This window comes from Ascaphus truei, chromosome 17 (genome assembly GCF_040206685.1).
Source record: "Ascaphus truei isolate aAscTru1 chromosome 17, aAscTru1.hap1, whole genome shotgun sequence".
NCBI lineage: Eukaryota > Metazoa > Chordata > Amphibia > Anura > Ascaphidae > Ascaphus > Ascaphus truei.
The window spans coordinates 11,920,383-11,946,591 of NC_134499.1; the positions used below are offsets into that span (position 1 = coordinate 11,920,383).

Genomic DNA, 26,209 nt, shown 5'->3' on the forward strand with positions numbered 1-26,209 from the left:
AATGGCTCAGGCTCTACCTGTAATAGCCGCAGCGGACGCGTCTGCGCGACGCCTTGTACATGCGCGATAACCCTAACATGGACACCTGCGCATGCGCAAGTACATCAAACATGGCCGCGCCCTGTCACTGATGCCATCAGGAGCCCCGGTGACGCACTCGCCCCCGCAGCTGCCGCCACCGGGATGAGGGTAAGGGAGGACAAGGGAGCCAGAGGGGACCTGGCTACACTAGCAAGATCTTGAAATGAATGCATCTTATGGAGGAGGAATCTAACCTGAACCATCAGCTAGCTCAGTCAGGAACTTCGCTAATATGCATCGTCCACGCATGCAGTTCCAAGCCATTGCAAACCTGCTGTGAATTATTTTCTATCACTGTGGCTTATACTTGTATTACTAATCCACGTTAAGTAACGAATTATGGCTTTAATTTAAAAAAAAACAAAAATAAAAAACAACCTTTGACACAGCTTGCACTTACCCCATCAATTGCATTTTTTTTTATCAATGCCTTAAAAGCCTGTTTCATAGAGTTGCAAGACCATAAAAAATTTTTTTTTTCAGATAATCAGCATCACTTTCAATAATACACAATATGTTTTCATCGAGGTCACCATGAGATAGCTCCGATCAGACTTTTTGAAGGACGAATCAAGAATACCTACCTCATCTTGCATTAGGGTGAGAAGCTTTGAGACAAGTAGAAAGAAATAACATTTTCATCTTTCAGGAAACAGTATGCAAACTGTGGAGAGCCGATTTTGCTTGTTATAAAATCGATCAATAGGATTGCCAGGTGGCAATACTCAGAAAATACTGGACACAGTGGTGAAAAGTGTGATCCGCTAGACACACAGACACACACACCTCGATACTGTTTCCTCCTCACCTTGGACCCAGCCCCAGGCTCCTGAGAACTCCCGATTAGCTGCATTATCCAGCTGCAGCCAATCAGGATGGAGGCAGTTGCCCAGCCCCCTAGCAGCAGCAGCCCTGCTCTGGGAAATCCCGCAGCCTCCCCCCCCCCCCCCCCCCCCCCCAAGCGGTCAGGTTACTATGTCTAGAGAGGTAATACCGGTATACACATACACTCCCAGAGAGGTAATACCGGTATACACATACACGCCCAGAGAGAGGTAATACCAGTATACACATACACGCCCAGAGAGGTAATACCGGTATACACATACACGCCCAGAGAGGTAATACCGGTATACACATACACGCCCAGAGAGGTAATACCAGTATACACATACACGCCCAGAGAGAGGTAATACCGGTATACACATACACGCCCAGAGAGGTAATACCGGTATACACATACACGCCCAGAGAGGTAATACCGGTAAACACACATACGCCCAGAGAGGTAATACCGGTGTACACACACGCCCAGAGAGGTAATACCGGTATATACACATGCACGCCCAGAGAGGTAATACCGGTGTACACACACGCCCAGTATGACCTCTAATCTTTTACTGGACAGTGTGTTCAAATACAGGACAGTCCGCCCGGTTCAATACCGGACACCTGGCACCCCATCTATCAAATAAACATAGGTCCAGATCCACAGAAGGATGGTCAGGTTTAGCACACCTTTATTCTCATGCATATCAATAGGAGTACAGGTCTGCTAAAACTTAGCACCCTTTTGCAGATTTGGGTCACAGTTGAAAAGTGTGTTATATGCAAAAGAGACTATTTGTGTGCTGCTCGAAATACATTGAATATCGTTTCCTTCTTCATGTGCATTACATTTTGATATATCTTTGGATTTGTTTTTTTGTTACTATATTACTTATGAATTCCTCAGGCAGATGATTTAAAGGACATCACTCATCTAGTAGTTTGAGTGTCAAAAACATACATACATACATACATGAGAAATGGATATTCCCTTCACGTATCTGCCAAATACTTAATTCCCATTCCTCCTCGAGCCCAAGTCACCAACCGTGACCGACCATGTACGGCATCTTAAATTGACGCTAACTTTTGTAACTCTATATGACGCACTTAACATTCTTTTTTTGGACCATGCACCCCAGGTCATATTAGCCTTTTCCATAGCCACGATGTGAAAATTCTCTGTTTCAACTTAAAAATAGCAGCAAGTATCCTGCGATTTTTCACCCAATGCCGACCCTATGCAAAAACTTGCTCAGTACGTTGCTGCCCTCTAATGCACAGTCTAAGAATTACTTAACAAGTTACATACTAAGTCAGGGGTTCTCAACTCCAGTCCTCAAGACCCCTGACTTAGCCCTCCCACCAACAGGTCAGGTTTTATGGATATCCCTGATTCAGCACAGGTGGTAGTCTTTGACTGAGCCATCTGTGCTGAAGCTGGGATCTGTTAAAACCTGACCGGTTGGTGGTGGGTGAGGAAGAGAAGGGGTGCCTTGAGGGCTGGAGTTGAGAACCCCTGTACCAAGTACCTTTATACAATTCCTTAGCCTCACAAGCACACCGCTAGTCTTGGAAAGTGGTTAGCCAAGTGATCCATTATCTGGGCCCTATAGCTGTCCGGGGAAAGTGGCCTTCTATGGAAAAGAATTGAGCAGCGGTCATCAACCCTATGAGTGGGGGGGATGCAGTACTCCATTGAGATGCAAACTGACCAATTCTTTAGGTAAATATCAATGTTCAAAATGGAAAGGAAGCAGTGTGATCATTACCAAGAAGCCTCATCTGCAGCTTGGCAGTATGTATTGTATGACCAGTGACCTCATGTAACTGCCCTCATGAGGTTTTTGTATTGACTTCAGCAAAATATAAGATTATAAATTGTTGTAAAAGGTTTGCAATTCAGCAGTGCTTGGTTTAGGTCTTTTTCTAAGAATATATCTCCCCCCCGCCCCCCTCAGTATCCCAACAGATCCTTTGTTCTCATTTAAAATCAGCAATACTTTAAAATCCTGCTGTATTAAAAAATAAAATAAGTCAGGTGTAGCATTAAATAGTGCTTTTTTTTCAACCCCATCCCTATTTATGGTTTTTATTTTTTTAACAAACAAGTTTTAATGTACAGTATTAAGCTTACATTCAAAACCCTGTTTCTTTCCATACATAAGTGTAGTATTAAATACTTACTGCATTCCCCCAACCCCACACAATTCTTCCTTGGGTTGCTATAGCAACCATTTACAAAGGCACAGCACTTCCTCTTTTGAAATAGACAGCCATATTGTGAACCCCTGGGGAAGCAGGATCTTTATCGATCACAGGAGAATGGATCAAACGGCAGCTTAGGTAATTACATGTCCTTAAAGCTAAGCAACTGCTGCATCTATAAAAACAAACAAAGATGCAAACTGTGTTACCGCTTCAACCACTGGCCTCTGTATATAATGTATATTATAAAAAATAAACCAGAACTACGCTGTAATATCCTCAGTTAAAGTCACCCATGTTCAATAGCTATTTTTGTTTACCAACAGCCATTGAACTACACAGAACAAGTATAAATGGCAAATGGAGGTGTAGAGGTTGTCAATGTGTGCCACTCATTGTAATGCACAATCTATGCGTAATCAAAATTAGTGCATTTGAAACGATGAAATGTAGGGATGAATGGTATTGATGACCTTTATTTTGACCTTGCCTGATTTAATGCATCTGAAAAGGCCCAGTCCTCCAGTCAGCCAATGGAATTTCTTGTTGATCATACAGTGACTGCACAAGGGGGAGTTGCCAGAGAAAATCAAAACACCTCCCAAGCCTAACTTTAAAAATTATATATACTTATACAGTGTCTCAATTTGGGTTACAAAAAAGGTATCAAATTCCCAGATGAGACTACTGGTTCCCTTTGATCCTAGGAGGGATGGCCCCTTAAAACAACAAACCCCTCTCCCCCCCCCACCACCACGATAATCCCAAAACATTGGGTTCTTAGTATGATTGTCTTAAAGTAAAAGTGCCTCTTGTTTTTTTTTAACTAGGTGAGCAGGGGGTCTCCGGAGTCTAGTTGTATCAATTTCAGCTCCAGGGACCCCCTGCTTCCCAAGATATACAGGCATACCCCGAATTAACGAACGCAATGGGTCCAGAGCATGTATGTAAAGTGAAAATGTACTTAAAAGTGAAGCACTCCCTTTTTCCCACTTATCGATGCATGTACAGTATTGCAATCGTCATATACGTGCATAACTGATGTAAATAACGCATTTGTAACGGGCTCTATAGTCTCCCCGCTTGCGCACAACTTCGGTACAGGTAGGGAGCCAGTATTGCTGTTCAGGACGTGCTGACAGGCGCATGCGTGAGCTGCCGTTTGCCTATTGAGTGATATGTACTTACTCGCGAGTATACTTAAAGTGAGTGTCCTTAAACCGGGGTATGCCTGTATATACACCCGAGATGCCCTCTGAAGCAGCAGCAGCTGGGCACCCAATATGTTGGTTTAAAGCTCCCGCGGGGCTAACAGGAAGCTGCGATGTGGGAGCTTTAAACTTTCAGTTCCGGAAACCCCATGCTAGAAGCTGAGAGCGCGCCTTTTTTTAAATTTATTTTTTAAATAAAAGGATACAGCTCCTTTAAGACCATCTATCTTCTCTAATCTCTCCTTACAATTCCATGTCGCTTGGCAAAACATTTGTTAAATTATTTACCATCTTAGAAACAGAATCATGTTAAAAGCAAAATCTTGATTTTTTTTTTTTTTTTAAATAAAATTACAAATTGTATTTATGTCAATCAAATGTTTCTTCCACCCTCATCCCATCTAATCCTCAGTCAACAAACAGGAGACAGAAGAAAAGTGGTCTTTGCAAACTCTCGTTGGAAACCGAAATCACACAAAAGGCATCAATGACCCAAATTCTAAGGGGCCACTTGGATTATCCCTTTAAACACACACATTGAATATGCATCTTTGCTCAGCTTTGGTGTGATCCAGCAGTTTAACAGGGACAGACGGAAGCGCACACGATAATGAGATGCAATCAATTTTTCATCTCTATCCATCTTATCTATTGCAGGGACCCCATTACCAAGTGTCTTTCATTTGATACAGATTCTAACAGAAATTACTTTTTATAAATTGTGTGAAGAGTGTGGTGTTAATCAGTTTGAACGAGCGTCCCATGAACATTAAAGGATGTGATGGCTAAAACAAATTTAAAAAAAAAACTTTTTATTTATTTCGTTTAGCACCTATTTGAATTTTTTATTCCACTAATGGACCAGAAATGTAATTAAAAAATGTTAAATGCTTTTGACATATTTCCACTTACCAGTCCACTTAAATACATTTGCCTATATTTCACTTGACAATGCTAATGGGTCGTAAGAACCTGAATAGTAAGCAGGGCCCTTTGTGTCATCTACAGAATTCGATTCCGAAATTGGTAGCAGCAAAATTCTGTAATAAGAGAAGCTTATACTGCGCTTCTTTGGTTAACAGAAAAGATTTGGGATTCTGTCAGCTCATCAATAACACTGCAAAAATACAGGAAGTAACCCAGGGGTGGCCAACTCCAGTCCTCAAAGGCCCCTGAGGACTGGAGTTTACAGATTTAACCCGGTAAAGATTCTTCGAGTACTTGTATGCATCTCAGATTTCCTATCTGGAAGAAGAAACCAGTAAAGAGCAGCCCAGGTCACTTTTTGACACTGTTGCCAATCCAAACTACAGCAGTGTATTGATTTAAACTGAAGGTTTTTTCATGTTACCCAATATTGAAGCCCAATTTTATTCAGTCTCAGAAAAGCAGAGCGGAATCGGCACACAAACAAGAAGTGATCTATTACTCTACCAAACTACCACATGACTAAGTGACGGGCTTATCTTTCAATCATACAATATTTACATGTCAATGCCAGCTAAGCATTTAGCAGACAGAACAGCAACCCATGGAGACTGATGGCAGATATCCATATATGAATAGATAAATACAAAAAGAATGTCCACCCTTTTTTTTTTATTATTAAAGGAAAGGTATACAGGGATATACCAAATGGGTAAACATGGGAAGGATGTTGATCCAGGGAGAAATCCGATTGCCAACATTTGGAAAGAACAAAACACTAAGAGCTTACCCCAAGTCTCGGAACAGAAAGGAGTGGGATAATAAAAGATGTGATAAGCTATTGTAACATCAAGAATATTTCTGCACAATTTTTTACAATTTGAGTGTGTAAAGTGACCTGTTTTTGTTTGAGCCTTTAAAAATTATAAGTGGCCAAAAATAAATATAAAATTACAATGATAAGTATAGTAATGATGAATTTAATGGTATTTTTAATTAATTTTTAAACCCTTGTTTAGTATTACTGTATAAGATATTAAAAGGGTGTCACGCATGTCTTCTATATAGAGGTATAATTAGCCATGTTGAGTACGGATATCCAGACAGACGGATTGGCTAGACTCACTTTGAGCTTTAAAGATGCGTTTGTGGGGACAGTCCCCTTTAAGTATGTAATTAACCATCTTTGAGGGTCTATATATAAATACTGATGGGACCCTTCTAACCACAATTTAAGAGCCTGAGGAAGCCGTGTTCACGGTGAAATGCGTTGCTCCAACAGTACTTGTTTTTGACCAGCTGAGGCTTCCGTAGCCAGTGAATACTCTGACAGCCACAGCTTGCTCCCGAGCAGATGCGCGTCATCTCCCTGTACTACGGACGCGGAGGCCGAGCAGCTTTTGCGGCTGGAGAGTTCCACTGACATACTGCGAAGAGCCAAAATATTATTTTATGTGAGTGCTATCCCTGTGTTTATTTGTGCGGCTGTTTTAAATCTAATAAATGTCATGTTTTAAACTCTATACTGACACTGTGCCTCACTCACACCCCCCCCCCCCTGAACTGCTGGATCGGGGAGAATAAGAAGGACTGTCTAACCCCAAGCACCTGAGAGGGGAGTCCTGACTGCAGCTTTTATTTAAAGAACTTTTATTGGTGCCTTGATTTTGGTCTATATCCTGGAAGGTTTAAGCTGAAACCCACAGACCACTATACAACATCATTACTTACACAGGGCCGTGTAAGTATTTTGTTATTCACATAAACCACCCCTACCCCTCCCCCTCCCCCTCCCCTTGGGACAATTTGGAGGATATATCAAAGATACCATTGTGTACCCACGCTTACACAATCCCTATTATCCCTTATCAGGAGGGTGCTTATCACTAATATCTACGAATATTTGTGAGCTTTGTGTCTGGAATTTATTAACCCCTTGCTCCCATTTTTTCTGTTTTGTATGCCAACATTTGGAGTCAGGAAAAAATAATTTTCCCCCTTATGAGATATTAGATGTGTCTCTGTGGTTTTTTGTTTGCCTTCCTCTGGATCAATATACTTAAGTACTGATGTAGGATAAAGTGTCGTCTAAATTTACCATAGGTAGAACTTGATTGACGCATGTCTTTTTTCAACATCTACTACATTACATACAAAGTTACCAATGCTCAACATCACAGTAAAAAAAGAAAAATGCGTGTACAAAGCATTTCACCAAACGCAACAGCACTGGACTATTCTCTAGCAAGGGTGACCATAGGCTTTTAAAGTGCAAGTAGTGTTCTTTGCAGGATAGGGCTATTGGACCAGCCTTTCCACGTACACTTGACCTGCTTCAGTCCTATTTTTACCATCCCCTCAATCTATAATGAAATAACTGCAAAACCAATACAGACTAAGCTTGTCCCCAAGAAATGCTGATAGGACGTTACAACAATTTGAACAATTTCTAGTTCAACAGAATTACTTCAGTGGTGGACAGGGCCAGACAGTCTTGTTATAGTACAGAATTGTGAAACCTCTAGAGATTGTGACATTACAACTGACTGTTCACACACCATGTTTGTGTAGATAAACGCCCCATCCAGGTCACCCTCCTTTAACATCAACATATAATAGGCATGAGTCTCCTTTAGCCAATAATGGGATTAGCCAGTCCTAGGAACACAACTTTCATTACAAAAAGAAAGTTTCTCCAAATACAAACTGTTAAGACAGGTTTTTGATTTGTAAAACAGCCAACGTGTAGATATCAATTTTGCCGATTTTGGTAGTTGTATGACACATTACACCTTTCAAAATGGCATGCAATGTCACAAATGTCATTAATTATGCAGCCATATCAACCAGCTTGTATATCACAGCACACTAAATAAGGCACAAAATGTTATTTTGTAACGTTATATTGATGTTGACTAATCAGTATTTTGTGGCAATCCTCTAATTTCCTACATGGTCTCTGCCATTCAATTATATACTTTTAATCAAGTACTTTAGCTCAGCTAGTATGCTTCAAATAACTGGGGGAAAAGAAAAAAAAAAGTAGGGCGATAGCCATCTGACTACTGAATAGCTACTCGTTGACAGAGTCACCTGTGCTGAAGCAGGGATCTCCTGAAAACCTGACCTGTTGGTGGCCCTTGAGGACTGGAATAGGCCACCACTGATCTAAAGCTTTCGTTCACCATGGAAATCTTACGAATAGAAAGAATTGCAGGCAGTCATCAGTTATCCGACAGAATCCGTTCCGCAAACTGCCAGCCCATCGTAAAAACTTCGGATTGTGAATCCCTTGTCCATGAGCGGCGGCGGCAGAATCTGTTCCCGCGGAATTCAATGTGATACATCGGATAATCCGTTCGTTGTAAAACGAGACGGATAGTGAGGACCATCTGTATTTAAATATACCTACACTTGGTTGTGTTATTTGGTTTGTAAATCAGATATATTTACCCTACTGAACAGACCACTGTCTTTAGTTCCCTTTTGCCCTAGTAGGGAATTGGTTCACATTAGCCCTAGAAAGACGAGAACCTTTAGGAGGTCCAATCTTCACCACAATGGTGATATAATTACAGTACTAACCATTAAATTACTAAAACGGACTCTAGTGACTTGACACCTTAGTACATAGAAAAGTGCATTTCAATATCTAATCTTCTCCAACATGCAGTTAGAACCAATTTCTCCAAGAATCAGCCTAAATCTAAAAGGGTTTATTTGGTTTCCATGAATTCAATAGCAAAGAAATCTGTTATGGCCATTTTAGTATCTCCCCGAGACACTGCTTCTTGGGTCTCCATTCTCAAGAATTGAAATTGATACAAAGACGTTGAAAACTATACAAGAAAGTGAATCAATAAATTATAAAACAATTAAACGCACAATAATAATAATATGAATCCAAGAGCACATTTATTTTACTACACCGGGTCATTTTCCCAGAGCAGTAATGAGTTTTCTCAGCTGACTAAAGTATCGCGGTGTCCGTTAAGTTGAGGCGTTTTTACTTTAAAAAAAAACAAAAAACCAAGATAATGCACTTTTGTTTCTCAATGTCTCAAATTATATGGAATAGAAACTCACCATGTTGCCTCAGTTGATCCGCCGCTGGAATCCCCCTCGCCAGCAGCCAAGGTAAATAATTTTATTGCCGTTTATGGTAGGTGATTAATTAAAAGGGTTTTAGGCACTTACCCTTAGAGGCGAAGAGGCTGGCGGCAGGTTCCGGCAGCGCCGTGGCGAAACGGTCACGACCAAATGTCTTATGCCGCAAATTATATCCCTAATAAAAGATGGCTGCCTCAGAGAGAAAATAAGGGTCTCATGTGTCGCTTAACTCGTGTAGAAGTACATTTTGTCAAAAAAAAACAAAAACTGTAGCCCATTCTGGGGAGATGTCGGCTGTAAAAGCTTTACACTGGAGAGGTCTTACAGCATTTATGATGCACTTTAAGCGCATGGTTTTAATTTCCATTCTGTGGAAAATCAGTGCACAATAAGTCAGCCACCAAGATATCATTTCAATAAATTCTTTTTAATCTTTAAATACTAAGTTTCTGAACATGGGTTTCCCCCCCTCCCCAAAAAAAAAAAAAAAAAAATCTTTGAGTTTCCACGATCAACGGGATTCTACTTTCAGGATTGCCTGGGTCTTGGGTGATCGAGACTCCCTACTGCCAGAAAAGGCACCTCTTAGAGACACAGATTCACACACAAACACAAAATGACAATACACTACATAATTCCTCTCCTTTAGGAGGCTATTTGAAACACCTGAAATCAAGTAAAATCATTAAACGATCTCCATCGTAACCCTCCCCCACAATATGGGCCCAGCACTAATAGTAGTGAAGAATGTAGAAAAACCATTGCTTGCCTACTACTACCGCTCCCTTATGAAGGGAGCGATCAGGAGGAACAACTGGCACTGTAATGAGAAGTTAAACAAATCCACAGGAAATTAAAGGCACTTAATCAAAGGGTGAAGGTCTGTAAATTCAAGGTGTAGGGAGGAGAATGGTGGGAACAAAGGGACACGATTTTCCAGGGAGAAACCGTAAGAGGGGAAACTATACTACTGCACAATGACAGTACCTGAAGATTCTATGGGGGTTATTAATCGAGGCCCATTACAGGTTAACGCACCCCAACAGGTGATAAATACCATTCATGTCAATGGGAGTTTGATGCTCGTTCAGGTGTGTAAACCCACAATGGACTTAATGAATCTGTCCCTATGTGTTACGTCTATTAGGTAATACTATCTTTGATTAATCTTACAGTTACAACCGGTCTTCCATAAAGCAGCATCCGATTAAGTACATCCCAGTTCTGGTAGAAAGCTGAAAGGAAATTCCACTTTTAATTACTGGTTCTATTGCCCCAACAGAAATTTTTGTTACCCACAAAAACCATCAGTAAAATTAGATTGCACCATATACCCCGACAAGGAGGGTACTAAAAGAAACTTGGTAAGTATGTAAGCGGAATAGGTACTGATGTGTTACGACCGATATGGTAGGAGAGGGTGGGTAGGGGGAAGAAAAGGGGCGGGGGGGGGGAGGGGAGAGGAAAAAAAATGTAAACTAGATTAAAATCTTTTCTAATACAGCCAAGAAAGTCAGACCTATAGCAGCAAATCGGGTGAAAGTATTATCAAAGTCCGAAACTAGACACTGCAATTCTCCAGTAGCCAGCCGAGAGGCGGGTCTTCTTGTGTTGACCGTGGAACAGGAATTCTAATTGTTCATCCCTTTACTGGCCCCCAGCTGGAACATGGGCTCACAATAGCTCGTGTTCACCAACACTTGTTAGATGATCAGCGCAACAGTGTATTTCAGCTTGACTGGCTATAAGAGTTACAGGAGTGCCAAAACCAGAGGATATTCTGTCTTGTTATCAATAAAACATAGTTATCAATGGTGCCACGGCCATCCAAACAAATATGAACACACATTACCACTGCGGGAAAACGCCTGGTTATTGCTTTTTTTTGGTAGCATGGAAGAGCGGAATGACATTTGATGTATAAACGGAGCATTTCCATGTATTTCAAAAGAACATGGTTTCCCTGGAAATTAGATACAACATAAATAAAATTAAGTATGGGTAGATGGCACCTAAAACCGCTTACTACTTTCCATGGAGACAAGTTATGACTATGGAAAGAACATTTTCTAAGGCAACTGAGAAAGTTAATCTATGAATTTGAAGAGTTTATGGTAAATCCAGATAGTTCAGCTTTCTTCTGAGCTATTTGCTTCATGATGATCGGTTGGATTTTAATGGCGCTCTTTCACCTCCTTAAAAATCAGGCGGGCAGGTGTTTCAGTGTCATGTTGAGTAGTGTGAATTTATTGCAAATTTCTCCAATTCCAGCCATAAAGATGGATAGCGGTCTAAACTAACACTGCAAGACTAAGCACGAGAAGAATCTCTCAACATGGGCTACTTTTTATGCACTTTTCTGAACCCTCAGAGGTTCAAGACTTTATATAGCTTACCACAGCAAACGGGCACTATGGTTCACAGAGTCCTCCCATAAACAAAACACTGTAAAATAAGAGTTATATGATAGTCCTACTGGAACTTGCATTGAAATGTTGCTTTTACTTTTCAACAGGTTTCAAAATAAAAAATAAAAATGCTATTGTTGGGTGGTTTGAAATTTGCCATTTCAAAAGTCATATAGTGTTGCCCTCGGTACAGTGACACAGTTTGTGGTAACGAACGGAAGTGGTCTTCAAGATCTGTTTTTATTTCAAATCTGTGGATAGGTCACAACTTCCGCCACAGCCTTGGTGCCTCCCATTTTAGTCCTGTTTCATTGCCTCACCTTCCCTCAAGAAGTGTTCTGCCAAAGTAGGGTCTTACTGTAGGATACCTTACCAAATCTAAGTAAGCCTAGCATAAAAAATCCATACAACGAAATATCAGAAACCTGCACAGAGGCAGCTCCTGCTAAACCAGTGTTAAACTTCTCAAGCATATCATCTCAACCTAATTACTACCTGGATTCAACCTCACTATTTATCATTATTCACCCGACTTCTCCCCCCATCACTTTCGTGTAATATCTATATAACTATCAGATTAAAAAAAAAAAGTATAATTTCACATGTGCACGGTAAGAAACTAGTATTTGGGACTCCATGTGCTAGTATTCTATAAATACTGTGAGGCGCTTTCATCTCCTCTCCGGATGACATGGATAAAAAAAAAAAAAGAAGAAACAAAATGAACTATAGGGCATGATTCTAATTCGCATCACAAGCCATTCGACTATTGAAAGAGAGAAGTCCGATTTGACTCTATTAAGGTCGATAATGATCGTAGGTGTCTCTTGCCCCATTTCACCACAATTTGAACCTTTAGGAGAGGGGCAAGAATTGATGTGTTCTGAGTTTCACTTACAATTGTTCATTGCCTACGATCTTGTGCTGTAAACTTCACCTTTAAGTAGAACGGAACACAAACTTGTTTTTTTTCTACATTTGTTTCTTTTCTGCATGATCGCATTAGCAAATTTACATTTAAAAAAATATGATCATTTAACCTAGTGATTCATTGTGTTGGGGAGGGTCACATCTTCCCATCATCTCATAAAAAACCTGTTGCAGTTTGGCAGCTCCATCTTATAGCCAGTCATGCACAAGATCAGCGTTCTCCCTCTTGTTTTGATCAAGTATTCTTTCTGCTCACCACAGTGCTTGGGATCAGAGTAATGTAAACATTGACAGAAACGGCAGCTCATGTGCTGCCAGCGAAGCACTTCCTGATCGGGCAGGTCCTGGCCAACCAGAAAAAGACTTTGTCCACTCCTATAACTTGCTCAGAAGTCACTGGTTTTTACGCTGAAGCTTGGAGTCTCCTTTACTTTGGGCTCCATCTAAGAAAAGAGGGAGAAAATTTAATAGGAGGCTGACTTTATTGATGCCAAAGAGGCAATCCAAGCTGGCCAATTCCTCTCCTCACACACACCCCCCCCCCCCCGTTTTTTTTTTTTAAATAGGTTTGAAGCAAAGGGGGCTGCGAAGCTGAACCCAATTAATTTCAGCTTCAGGCACCCCCTGTTTTCAGAGCTACTTACCTCCGTGGGGGGTGTTGTGGCTGATCCGGCTTGCTATCTGGGGTTCATGTAATGGCGGCATTTCAAAACCAACGTGCCATGCGGGCCAATAAGAAACTGTGACGTCATTCGGTGCAGCTTCCTATTGGCTCACGTGACGCGGGAGCTGCAAACGTTGCCGGGATACCAACACCCACTTTGGAGGCAAGTATCTCGAGAAGCAGGGGGTCCACGGAGCTGCAATTAATGGTGTTCAGCTCCAGGGACCCCGTGCTACAAATCGGTAACGTTTTTTTTCTTTTTTAAAGCTCTGCTTTTATCGCTCCGGATTTGTTCTAAAACTGTCAACCGTAAAAGTATTCTTACAGAAAATAATCTTACTGTAATCTGAACACACACACACACACACACACACACACAATTCCGGGTTCAGTGTTCTGAATATCTCCGTCACATGTAGGGAACAGTAGCATAGCAATTATAATCTTGCCTGTGAGAGGGGCTATTTGGCAACAGCAGGTGGGATTGTTTGAAAGGAGTACGATTTCAATATCATTCATCTCATTTATTTTTAAACAATGTATCTCCGGTTTTAGAGGCATCTATATTAGGTTGTTAACTTACAGAAAACTACTTACAAAATAAAAGTACTACAATTTTTGGGTACAAGTGGTCTTTAAAATATTTATGTACATAGTACTTTTTTTAAAAGAGGCATTCAGTCTTAGTGGAAGCTAAATACAATAGCAGTCTTAATTTAATCTGTTTTGGGACAACCAATTAATTACTTTGAATTAAATAGAAAATTCTTCTTCTTAAAGCTTACTTGAACTGTGGTCCCCACTGGAGCTGATCCACCTGACATCCAGAGGTTTCACCTGTTCCCAAGATGTGTGTCCGCTTTAAAACATAAAAATCTACAAATATATCTGAACTATGAACAGGGCTGCAGGGTCACCCATAGAAAGCTGCATTATCCACTGATGACCGGGGCCATTTTAAAACTTCCTGCCTGACCTGTATACAGCGGGCTCTGCTGATCCAGAAACAGGGGATGCCCAGATGTCGGTGTACCACTAGTGAGCTCCAGGGGACCATCCGGTTCAGGTAAATTTAGTTGGGATCACTCCTTAAAAACTCAGATTGACACTTAATTACAAGGTACTAAGGATCTCAAATCAAAATGTTAGACCTTATAGCATCCTGCTACACAATAAGTCTTCAATGTCAATTAATGGACCAGTCAACAAAAGGGAGCAAAGTGGACAAAAAAGGAGAAGGGAAGGTTTCCACAAATTATGTATTTTTAGGATTTTAACCCATTTTTCAAATCATAAAATGTATATAATACATATAACCTAATGTTTCATAGTTATCTGCAATAGGTAAAGTACCATGTACTTTTTATCCCAAGATGATGCACTTTAATGCCTTATTACGGACTGTTTAAGCCCAATTAGTCCAGAGGGCAAAAAATGTCAGAAGGAGAGGGGTAGTATACTGGCAAACAGTAGTCCCAAAAGAGTGGGGTCAGTGGTCCAGTAAAGTCCCCTATGTAACAGCACTCAATAACACTGAAGTCTATAGTATATTGTATAGTCACTTAGTATGTCATATAGCAACTGGAAAAACCAGACGGAACTCGGATCGTCCATTGCTGAAAAAATTATGAATTGATATGATGTATATATTAAAAAATAAAATACTTTGTATGAATATATAATAAAAAATAGAGTATTAAAAACTCCCTGGAGCACAATGAGATTCAGAAATATGAACCTCTACTCAATCTTTAGAGCAACTGCCCCTGATAAAAATAATTTGAGGACAGGACAGGGCAGCCCAACACAAATAGAAGTTAGAAGTTGAGCCTACTCGGAGCAAGGGAGCTGCTAAACCAACTCCCCCCTCCCACGACCACGCTACTATTGATAACTATATTAAAGCACACAGTTGAACAGGTAGGAATGTGTAATAACAAAATACCTACTGTATGGGTATTTGTGAAAGATGCAAGTATATCAGTGAATACTAATGTTTCACGGAGACAAAACTATAGCAAGTGATGTGTATTAGAGATAGTGTATGCGGCCCCTAGGTAGGGGCTCCCTGCTAACGTAGCTCTAAGTAGAGAACAACAGGGATGGAACTAAGTATATACCTATTATGATTAATAGGTACTATCTCATTACGAAGCTAAAATATTAGAGCAACTGTGGAGAGTGTCTCAATATGACCTCCATGGAGCAAAACAAAAGCCCACAATTAGTGGATGATAGGTAAACACTCTTCTAGCACCTATAGTAGCTACAATAGTAACCTAAAATAGCCTAGAACGTACACATAGCTAACTCAATATACAAATACTCGCATCAAGTCAATAATAAAATAAAAAAATTGGGGAATCCTGCTGATTTAGAGCAGGTAAGTCACTATATACACATCGCTCATTGAAATACTTGCGATATCAGCAGTGTTGCAAATTATCACTGTGTGTCCTGTCATGCATAAGAGTAGTCCATCAAATCAGGGGTATAGGTAAAAGTGCTTCCAATAGCACTAAATGTGTCCATTGACAAAGCGCCGAAGCAAAACGGCGGTAGGGATTGCTGCTAACCCCCCTAGGGACACAGTGCTATTGGAAGCACTTTTACGTACAACCCTTGATTTGATGGATATTTTAGGTTACTATTGTAGCTACTATCGGTGCTAGAAGAGTGTTTACCTATCCACTAATTGTGGGCTTTTGTTTTTTGGTCCAAGGAGGTCATATTGAGACACTCTCCACAGTTGCACTAATATTTTAGCTTCGTAATGGGATAGTACCTATCAATCACAATAGGCATGTACTTGCTTCCATCCCTGTTGTTCTCTACTTAGAGCTACGTTAGCAGGGAGCCCCTACCTAGGGGCCGCATACACTATCCCTAATACACATCACTTGCTATAGTTTTGTCTCAGTGAAACATTAGTATTCACTGATATACTTGCATCTTTCACAAATACCCATACAGTAGGTATTTTGTTATTACACATTCCTATCTGTTCAACTGTGTGTTTTAATATAGTTATCAATAGTAGCGTGGTCGTGGGAGGGGGGAGTTGGTTTAGCATCCTGGTAGGCTCAACTTCTAACTTCTATTTTTGTTGGGCTGCCCTGTCCTGTCCTCAAATTAATTTTTATCAGGGGCAGTTGCTCTAAAGATTGAGGTTTATATTTCTGGATCTCATTGTGCTCCGGGGAGTTTTTAATACCCTATTTTTTATTATATATTCATTAAAAGTTTTTTTAATATATACATCATATCAATTCATCATAATTTTTTCAGCAATGGACGATCTGAGTTCCGTCCGTTTTTTCCCAGTCCCTATATGACATACTATAGACTTCAGTGTTATTGAGTGCTGTTACATAGGGGACTTTACTGGTCCACTGACCCCCGTTTTTGGGACTAGTGTTTACCAGTGTTTTCTTGTTTGCTTTACTTTTACCCTTATTGCACCGTTCACTTTCCTACCATATATTTAGATTAATTTGGGAGTGCTGGTGTCACATTTGTTGTTTGTGTTTTAAGTATACCCTTACCTGTGAAAGCTTGCTGCAAGTGAGCAGGCAGACTGGAGAGAGAGATCGTGGGTGTGTGCGGAGAGTTCGTCTGTAAACCTTTCAGTAAATCTAGGTGGGGCGAGAGAGAAAGTAGAAAAGGTGGGATTTGGGAATACCGACACAAAAGTAAATCACAAAGAACCTGGGGGGACAGACATGGTAAAAGCGACCTACATCCGAGTGCTTCAAAGTGAAGAGGTCCGCTAGGTAAATGAATATCTAGTGTGAGAAGAAAGCCATGGAAATGATCATCAAATGGTTAGAAAGAAGAGCATGTGTACGTCATACACTTGTGCGGAACCCTCATAGGTTCTACAAATATAATAAAGCAGAAGTCCAAGCTGCCGTTTAATTTTTTTTTTAAATAAACACGTACGCAAGTGTGTATACGCAAATATATATACACACATACATAGTGTGAAGGGTCATGGGTTCGACACACACACACACACACACACACACACACACACACACGTAGAGATTCTCTACCCCCTATACCAGCGGTGCGCAAACTGGGGGGCAGGAGATTTGTCTGGGGGGGCACGGGCGGGTGCAGAGGTCCTGCACTCTTCCCCCAGGCATTTAAATGAAATGCCGGGGGATCGCGTGAGACCTCTGCAACTAACTTACCGGGATTCTGAAGAGCTGCAGGGACGCGGTGCCATGCGGAATGACGTCACATGTCCATCTCCATGGCAACAGGGTCACGTGATGGCGCGCCACGTGACCCCGCGGAGTCATTTGACGCCACCGAGCAAGGTGAGGGGGGAGCGAGAGCAAAGGGGAGCAGCTAAAAAAGTTTGCGCTCCCCTGCCCTACACCATAGGATTGGTGTGCCATTGACTCTATTATCAAACTTAACTTCTACGGCACAGTACTGCCTTTCAGTACTGTGCAGTATAAGGCTGCGTCCATGGTTACTGATTGCATGCTGAGGCGCGCGGAGGCGGAGGGAAAGCGGGTGCTTTCCCTGGCCTTAGACAGCACGCCGTCCGGGGGCGGGCCAGTGACGTCACGGAGTTGGTTCGCCCTCATTGGGCGAACCGCTCACGTGACCGGCGCTGCGCTCCGGCAAGCTAAGACTTACGCACGCTTGCGGAAGTGTAAGCGAGCTCCTGCTAAAGCCGCTCTCATTGCGGCTGCAGGGGCTAAGTGCCGAGCGTAAGCGCGCCTCAGCATGGGTCAGCGCATAAGCGCTGACCATGTCCGAGGCCTAAGTTACGTTTGATTAGAGTGTCAATGACATCACACCAATCTTATGGTGTAGCAGGTAAAGAATCGGTAATAGTGTATGAAGGGTCATGGGTTTGATTTCTGCATGGTATGCTAAAATTATTTGCGCGAGCGCGCGTGTCCCCGTTAGGAATAAAGCATTGAATATTTTTTTTTAAAAAACCCTTGGAGATGTGCGACGCGCACGCAGCCTGATGAAGCAGGGAGAGAGGAGAGAGCTGATGAGAGGAGAGCGCTGCAGAGAGGAGAGCGCTGCAGAGAGGAGAGAGCTGCAGAGAGGAGAGAGCTGCAGAGAGGAGAGAGCTGCAGAGAGGAGAGAGCTGCAGAGAGGAGAGAGCTGCAGAGAGGAGAGAGCTGCAGAGAGGAGAGAGCTGCAGAGAGGAGAGAGCTGCAGAGAGGAGAGAGCTGCAGATGCCAGGTAAGTCCTCGTGCGGTGGCCATTTTACAGTCCCAGTTATAACGCCGTCTCATTATGTGGACCCCGAGCAACGCGTTATAACAGGGTTCAGCTGTAATTAGCCAAGTTGCTGATCCAAGATATGGCACGGGGTTAGCTGTCCGTGCAGCAGAAGAGGACCAAAGATGCTAAATTCTGTGGGGAAGATCATGTGACCAGGCAGTCACTAGATACAATTGGTGCACTGCTGTCAGGTAATTAAATTTTTTATGTATTTTTTTTTTTTTTTTTTAGTACGGAACTCATTTATTTAAAATAACACACTTGTGGTATATTGTTTGATTTGCAGCAATATTGTTTTCTTAAAATGGCCACATTGACAAATGTATATCATAAGGGTCACAATACCCTTTACAGACCTCGCGCGCCCAGTAATGAGAATTGACACCAATGATTATTTGGAAAGACTACCAATTTTCTCAAGTTGGAACCTATCATTTGATCTTATACTTTTAAGTTTGCATTTCCCAAACCCTCATAGCTCAATATATTTATTTTTCACTACATTTTTCACATACAATTAAAGCTGGATGTCTGTTTCATACAACAACTGCAATTAAGTACTGTCTTGGGTCTCTTTAAAGCCGCGCTCGGAAACTTTCTGCAAAGCAAGCATCAACCTGGGTCACAGCAGTTTTAGATCTCTACAATACGGCTTTTAAAACAGACATGTTTTATAGCTCCTTTTTGCATTTCAACCTGGCAGTTTACATTGTACTTCTTACAAAAGGAGATACACGGGCCTTTGGGCATGTGTGGGCCACACTTGATATCCTCTATTTAGTTCAGCGTACAGCCCTACACAAATTTAGAGCACAACATCTTGTTCTAGATGAGGGGTAGCCAACTCTAGTCCTCAAGGGCCCCCAACAGGCAGGGTATTATGTCATAATAACTGAGCCACTGATTTAGCCACCTGTGCTGAAGCAGGGATATCCTTAAAACCTGACCTGTTGGTGGCCCTTGGAGGACTGGAGTTGGCTACCCCCTAGTGCCTCTTTTACCATGAAAAATGCTTCCCACCAAGCACATTACCACCACCAGTAAGGGATCAATGATCTGTATAAACGTAATTCTTACTCTGAGTGAGGTTGTGGTGAAAAGCCGCTGAGGTAGAACCTGGTGATGTTACCACGCTGGCAGTGTCGCTCCCAAAGCCGAGCAGCTCCAAAGGAAACTGGAATGGCATGGTGACTGGGACCAGCCCGCCCAGCATCCCAAAGGGGGCAAGCGAGGCCGATGTCACGTTCTGATTCGTTACAGACAGCTGTGATGCCATGAGGGTCAGAGGTGAAGTGTTTGCGAGAAGAGACGCTGCTGCGGACTAGAGGGAAAGTCATGTTAGTGCTGCCAAAGATCAAGTCAATCCATCTGCCCCTCATGGTGCCTCACTCTTACACATACCATAAGTGCATGCACCTTAAAATCAGGGTAAACCTTTAGTTTGATAACAGATTACTAGCTCTGTCGTCCTCAAAAATTATTTAGTGTAAGTAGTTCTCAAATGTTCATGGTGAAACCCCCGGCTTATTTTTAAAACACAGATGACGCCCTTATGGTCTGTGCAACTGTTAAAAAAAATTAAAAAATAATAATAATTTTAATATGGGAAGTCAAAAGAGGACACCAACACTAAAAGTAGACAACCCAAGCTAAGCAAGGCAGATTTAATAGTGGAATATTAGAAAATGTATAGTGTTTTATATGTTTCACATTGTACAATAATCTCTTACAAGGACAATGTTACCTGGCGATATACCATTTGAAGATGTAATAAAATGAACGTTTAAACAATTAAAAAAAAAAAAAAATTTGATTGCGGTCCTTTTTTACCTTACATTTAAAGAAAATGGGAAAAATTTCTATTTGAAAGTTTAAATATGCATTTTTATGTACCTTAAATTTGGTATTGCGCTATAATTTGCGACACCAGGGTGCCAGGATAAGCTCATTGAGAATCATTGGTGCAAGCACTACACTTTGCAACACGCTGTAGTTAAAAAGCAACACAGAGTTGGTTGATAGATCAATCAACTGGAACTTAGAACAACAAAATATTGGCATTCTATGTAACGGAGATGGTGCATTTTCTTTTTTTATAGCAAAATTCATGACTACGGTGTTTTTCAAATCAGGTCTTAATGGCGTACAGTAATTTAGTTTACGGGCTAATACTATACTGCTCCTGCAGCTACCACACTAGTTGAAATGGGATTTTTTTTTCCAGCAATAAATACTGTAAATATATTTAGACTGCGTAGCAGACACTAAAAATAATCGTGAATCTCCCCATTTCTCATAGTACTATAGACATGGTAAAGGGAAACATGGGGTGGGGAATGTAATGTGTGTGTGTATGCAGGGAAATAAGCTGATGTATGGGTATGTTCATCACCATTATAATCCGCCATTTTGTTTTCTGATGAGATTTATGTTGGAAAGTCCACAACATGAAGTTCTACATAACACAAACGTTACATTGCAGCACACCGATTCCCACACCAAGTGAAATCGTTAGTATCAAAGGAAAACCATTACTTTTAAACAAATATTTTGGCAATAAATAGCATCTGCAGCAATCTCTGAACGCCCAAAATATCTTTACAGCACCCTTCAAAAAGGAAATAAACATTTGGCCCAGGAACAACAAAATACATTATTTACACAACTACATTTTTTTTTTTTTTAAATGGCAAGAATTTGTCATTGACTAGATTTTGTGAATGACTAGACTTTTCTCCTGTTACCGTCTCATACGTCAATGCAGGTAACCAGCTGATGCACATGATCTTATTTGGTGCATGGCTAGCTCACCTGATTAACCTAATTCACACAACTATATTTAGAGTTATTTACAGCCCTCCCCAGAAAATATGAATAACTTGTGTTCTGACAAAAGGCTAAAAAGATCAGGGGTCACAGGTACCAAGTGGTGCCTGAATCGGCCTGATGGTAAAGGAATAGCACAGCTTAGTAAATATGGGATATGGTCTCTTTAGCTTGGAAAAAGGTCATGGGGCAATATGATCGCTATACAAAATCTTACATGGTGCAGAAAGAATAACTTGTAAACTTAATTAGATTGTAAGCTCCTCGGAGCAGGGACTCTTCTTCCTTAATGTTACTTTTATGTCTGAAGCACTTATTCCCATGACCTGTTATTTATATGATCTGTTATTTATTTACCCCGTGTATTCCTACTGTGAAGCGCTATGTACATTAATGGCGCTATATAAATAAAGTCATACAATACAAGTTATTCAGAAATGCTCATACCAGGAAAAAAACAGAATTAATCAGTTACCTGATTATCTGAACAAATAGAAACAATGCGCACTACTAGCATCTTTTAAGGCCGCCAGTGCCATGCTGTTCAGAAGTTCCAAATGGGACTGCAGCTTTAAGTTAAAGGGCCAGTCCCAAGTAGTAGGTCAAAATAAATGTACAAGTACACCAACAAACATCCATGTAAAGTAATAAGTAACACACTGTGCAATGTATAATAAAACATCTTAAACTTAGAATGCATCAACATTTTTTTTTAACTGTGCATGCTTTATAAAAAGTAGTCAAAATAGTCCTCTCAAAATGAGAAGAGCAAAAGGACCAAAGTGTACTAATGGCTGTAACGTGTTTAAGGGGTCACATATGGGCAATTGATGAATTCTCTAACCAAAGATAACAACATAAAAGCATTTTTTTAAAGTTACTCTGTAAATACAAGTGGAGACTTGGGAGGGGTTTGATCTCCTCCGGCTGCTCCCTTCTGTCTGACGTCACTGTGTGTTCTACAAGAGTTTGCACAGGCAGAGCCCCCTCTCTCCCCCTCCCCTTATCTTTACTGCCTCTCTGATAAGGACTGGATTGGCTAATCAAATAGTCTCCCACCCAAAGCCCCTGAAGGAATGCACTTTGTATTCATTTCCACACCAAAAAAAAACAAATCTTTTCGTTTTGCATAATTGGAATAGTTTGTCCATTATATTCGTATTTTGTTTTACGTCAGGTTGCTTTTAGACCGGCTGTGTGCAATTGCACATTTAAAGGACACATGGCTCTGCTCATGTCCAATTGCATTAGGTATGCAACTATGATTTAGTCTGGTTTAAGAACAAACTGTAAAACTATTCTGCATCACACAAATGTAGGATAACCATATTTAATCACACAACCAAGCAGAGATACCATTAATATTAGTGTTCCATATAAAACATCTGTTTAATCTGAGCAACCTCAGAACAAATCCCTGTCTATAAAACACCTACCTGCACAGTGGCAGCTGTGACTGGGGACCCTGAGGCAGATGGTTGTCTGAGAGGCGTTGGCTGCTTAGTAGCACCCAGAGTTCCACTCCCTGCACCCCCAGATAGGTTAGTCCTACTTGTAGTGCTTGAGCCAAGGATGGCCCTGCTTATGGGTACATTCAGGACAGCACCACCCACTGTGGTCTTGACCGTTCCAGGAGACGTAAAGTTGAGTGGTTTTGAAGATGGACTGGGCAATGGGCTGGGCAATCTAGGAGATGGACTGGGCAACCTAGGAGATGGACTGGGCAACCTAGGTGACTGGTTGGGCAATCTAGGCGACTGGTTGGGCAATCTAGGCGATAGGCTGGGTTGCCTAGGAGATGGGCTGGGTTGCCTAGGAGATGGGCTGGGTTGCCTAGGAGATGGGCTGGTCTGCCTAGGAGACAATGTGGATAGTTTGGGGGACAAGCTTGGGATCTTGGGAGGTACAGAAGGGTTCTTCATTCCCTGCATCCCTCCTATTCCTAGGCCAGCAGGCAGCGGGCTGACTGTAGGTGAAGGACGTCCGATATTAATTCCACTTGTCAATTTGTGATGAGTAGTACTCTGAGAGACAAGAGTACCGGCACTGGAAGAACTAGGAGACGTTGTGGGCTTCGGAGGAGCCAAGGTGTATGGAGATTTGAACCCAGGACTTGAACCCTGGGCACCAATGGTTTTTGATAAAAAGTTACTAGAGGTAGAAGAGGTAGCTGTCCGAGACACTGGTGGGTGTGGTTGGCTACCAGGGGAAGGTGAAGAGGGAGGCCGGTAACTAGCTGTTTTATCAGGAGTCTTGAGAGCTGGAGAGGTGGAAGAAATATGGGGGCTGCTGGTCAATCGCACAACCGGGTTAGTATGAGATTTGCTGATCGTAACTTGTAAGGGACTAACATAGTTTTGTTGAAGAGGAGGTTGCTGATGGACCTTGACTGCTTGCAAGGAAGAAGGGTTTTGGACTTGCGAAGATGAGGAAGAAACATGGGTCTGTGAAGAGGATATTAATGGTGTTGAAGAGGAGGAAGAGCACCCTGCCTTGGCCTGGGTAGCAGAAGAAGCCTTGACCTTAGCAGGTGTGGAAGAGGAGGAGACCTCCGCTTGCAGACACCTATGCATCCCCTGCTGAAGCAGCTTGGCAGGTAGTGGCTCCAGTGATACTTTGGGGTTCTGGATGGAAGATCCTGCAATGAGCCCAGAGACCACCGTGGAATGGGCTGCTGCTAGATCCTGGGGTTTCTTTGGTACAGGGGCCGAATGGCCTGCAATGAGACTAGATGTGTGCGGAGAGGGATCAGCTTTTTTAGGACCTCCCAATGGCAGTTTGCTCATGATAGAGGCCAGCTTCTCCTCTCTCAAGGCAGATCTAGGTCGGGAGGTGGGGGTATCTATGCTGGATGATGGGGCATTGGTTCCATTATGGAGTACAGCCAATGCCTCAGAGATTGAATCCAACGAGACAGGTTTGAAAGAAAGATCTTCATCCAAAGAGTCATCCAGGCAGATGGTCTCTGAGCTTGGCGTGCAGTTGGAGCTGATGGGACCGCCGATGGGTGTAACTGTGCTCAGAGCGGGGACACGGGTCCAAGTGGGAAGAGGTGTGGAAGTCTTCTGCTCCTTTTTCGGACTAGACTCCTAAATATGAAAAGAAAAACATTGATCCAGTACAAATCAATCAAGAGAAAGAAACATGGAATAGAAAGAGGCCGGCACTAGTTTAAATGCATATTACATAACAAAAAATTAAAAATAAAAAAGCAGCAATTTACAGCCTTCAGACATTTTCCAGAAGGTACTCTTAAATCACCAATATGCTTCCTAATACAGGATAATTTGGTTCATGCACTTGTAAAAAGACATTTTAAGCCATATCGCAATGTAAACCAGTGTGTATATTTCCAAAGCCTACACACAATCCATGTTTCTTTTATAATAATTAGCTGAAAAATATGAACACATTATAGCTACAGATGTGTACTGTTATTATTGTACGAGTGGATTCTTACTCACTGGTGAGTACATTTACTCAGTTCATAATCACCAATTTGCACTTACCTTGACTTTAGGCTTAGGTGCCAGAATAACCTTTTTCTTGGCTCTGCAAAGTAACAAAAACAAAAGAAAGACTTAGGTTTAAAAAAAATAAAAATAAAAAATAATTACCATTTGACCATCTTTGCGGACTAAATTATGTAAAGTATTACAATCCGAACAAGATGTACATTTTCTACAGAAAGATTTGGAGAAACTGGAAACAGGAACAGGTACTGTACATGTAAGGGTATGCATTTGGAAAGCAAGAATAAGCAGGCTACATGCGCACTAAATGGGACAAAATTAGGTAAATCCTTGGCGGAGAAAGATTTAGCTCAATATCAAGCAGTAGCTTCAAAGGTTAATAAAAGGATATCATCATCTTGCAGAAAACAGGGTGCGAATAGAAGGGAAGACCGCATACGTTTGTCTAATAAGGCCACACCTTGAATACGGAGCACAGATTTCATCAAATACAATTTAAAAACAAAAAATAAACACGACAGTGCAGAGAAGATCCTCCAAACTAATGAATGGGATGGAAAGTCTGATTTCTGAGGAAAGGGTAGCTAAATTATATTTGTTTATATTACAGAGGCATCTAAAGAGGGAATATGACTAGGAAAAAAATTATTAAGGGCAAATACAAGGAACGGTCAAGGGAACTACTCATCCCAATGAAACGTTCATCCTTTGAGATTTGAGGAAATAAAATTTCAACAGCAAAGGGTTCTTTACAGTAAGTGCAGCTCAAATTTGGAATTTACTACCAGTGGCGAACCAATGGCAGATACAGTATGATACAGTAGATATATTTTTAGAAAGGAAAGGTATACAGGGATGTACCTAATAAGTAAACATGGGAAGGATGGTGATCCAGGGAGTAATCTGATTGCCATTACTGGAGTCAGGAAGGAATTTTTCCCCCTTATGAGATATCATAGGATTATGTTTCACGGGTGTTTTGTGTTTGCTTTCCACTTGATCAATATAAAATATAAATATAGGAGTATCATCTTGATGGGCATAAGTCTTTTTTCAACCTCATCTACTAGGTAACTGTGTGTGTTATGGCAAAGGAGAAGTGACTATCTGTACTCACGTAGCAGACGTGAGATGATTATGTACACTGCGGCTCTCCTTAAACAGCAACCTAACAAGAAAGAAAAAAGTCACACTTCAGATTCACAAGTCAATAAAGTAGCTACTTAGTTATCTCATCCAACAATCACTAGAAGCTACAACAGTCGTGAAACATAGGGCAGCAAC

General features: G+C 41.4%; 1 protein-coding gene across 10 annotated transcripts in view; it reads right to left on the reverse strand.

The window, feature by feature from the left end:
* Window positions 1–2,964: 2,964 nt before the first annotated feature.
* Window positions 2,965–26,209, reverse strand: part of UBN2 (ubinuclein 2) — a 47,689-nt gene continuing 24,444 nt past the window's right edge. For 2 of the 10 annotated variants that reach the window (XM_075573955.1, XM_075573952.1), the window contains 7 exons: window positions 26,043–26,093; window positions 24,962–25,004; window positions 22,889–24,541; window positions 19,704–19,947; window positions 16,913–17,002; window positions 10,539–10,600; window positions 9,774–9,928 (listed from right to left, as the gene is read on the reverse strand). In XM_075573955.1, the coding sequence (XP_075430070.1) occupies window positions 9,800–9,928; window positions 10,539–10,600; window positions 16,913–17,002; window positions 19,704–19,947; window positions 22,889–24,541; window positions 24,962–25,004; window positions 26,043–26,093 (2,272 nt within the window). In that variant the 3' untranslated portion in view covers window positions 9,774–9,799. Of the gene's footprint in view, window positions 3,293–9,773; window positions 13,147–14,152; window positions 14,227–16,912; window positions 17,003–19,703; window positions 19,948–22,888; window positions 24,542–24,961; window positions 25,005–26,042; window positions 26,094–26,209 lie in introns of those variants that run through there. The other 8 variants (XR_012788525.1, XM_075573953.1, XR_012788524.1 and 5 more) reach the window with 8 other exon arrangements.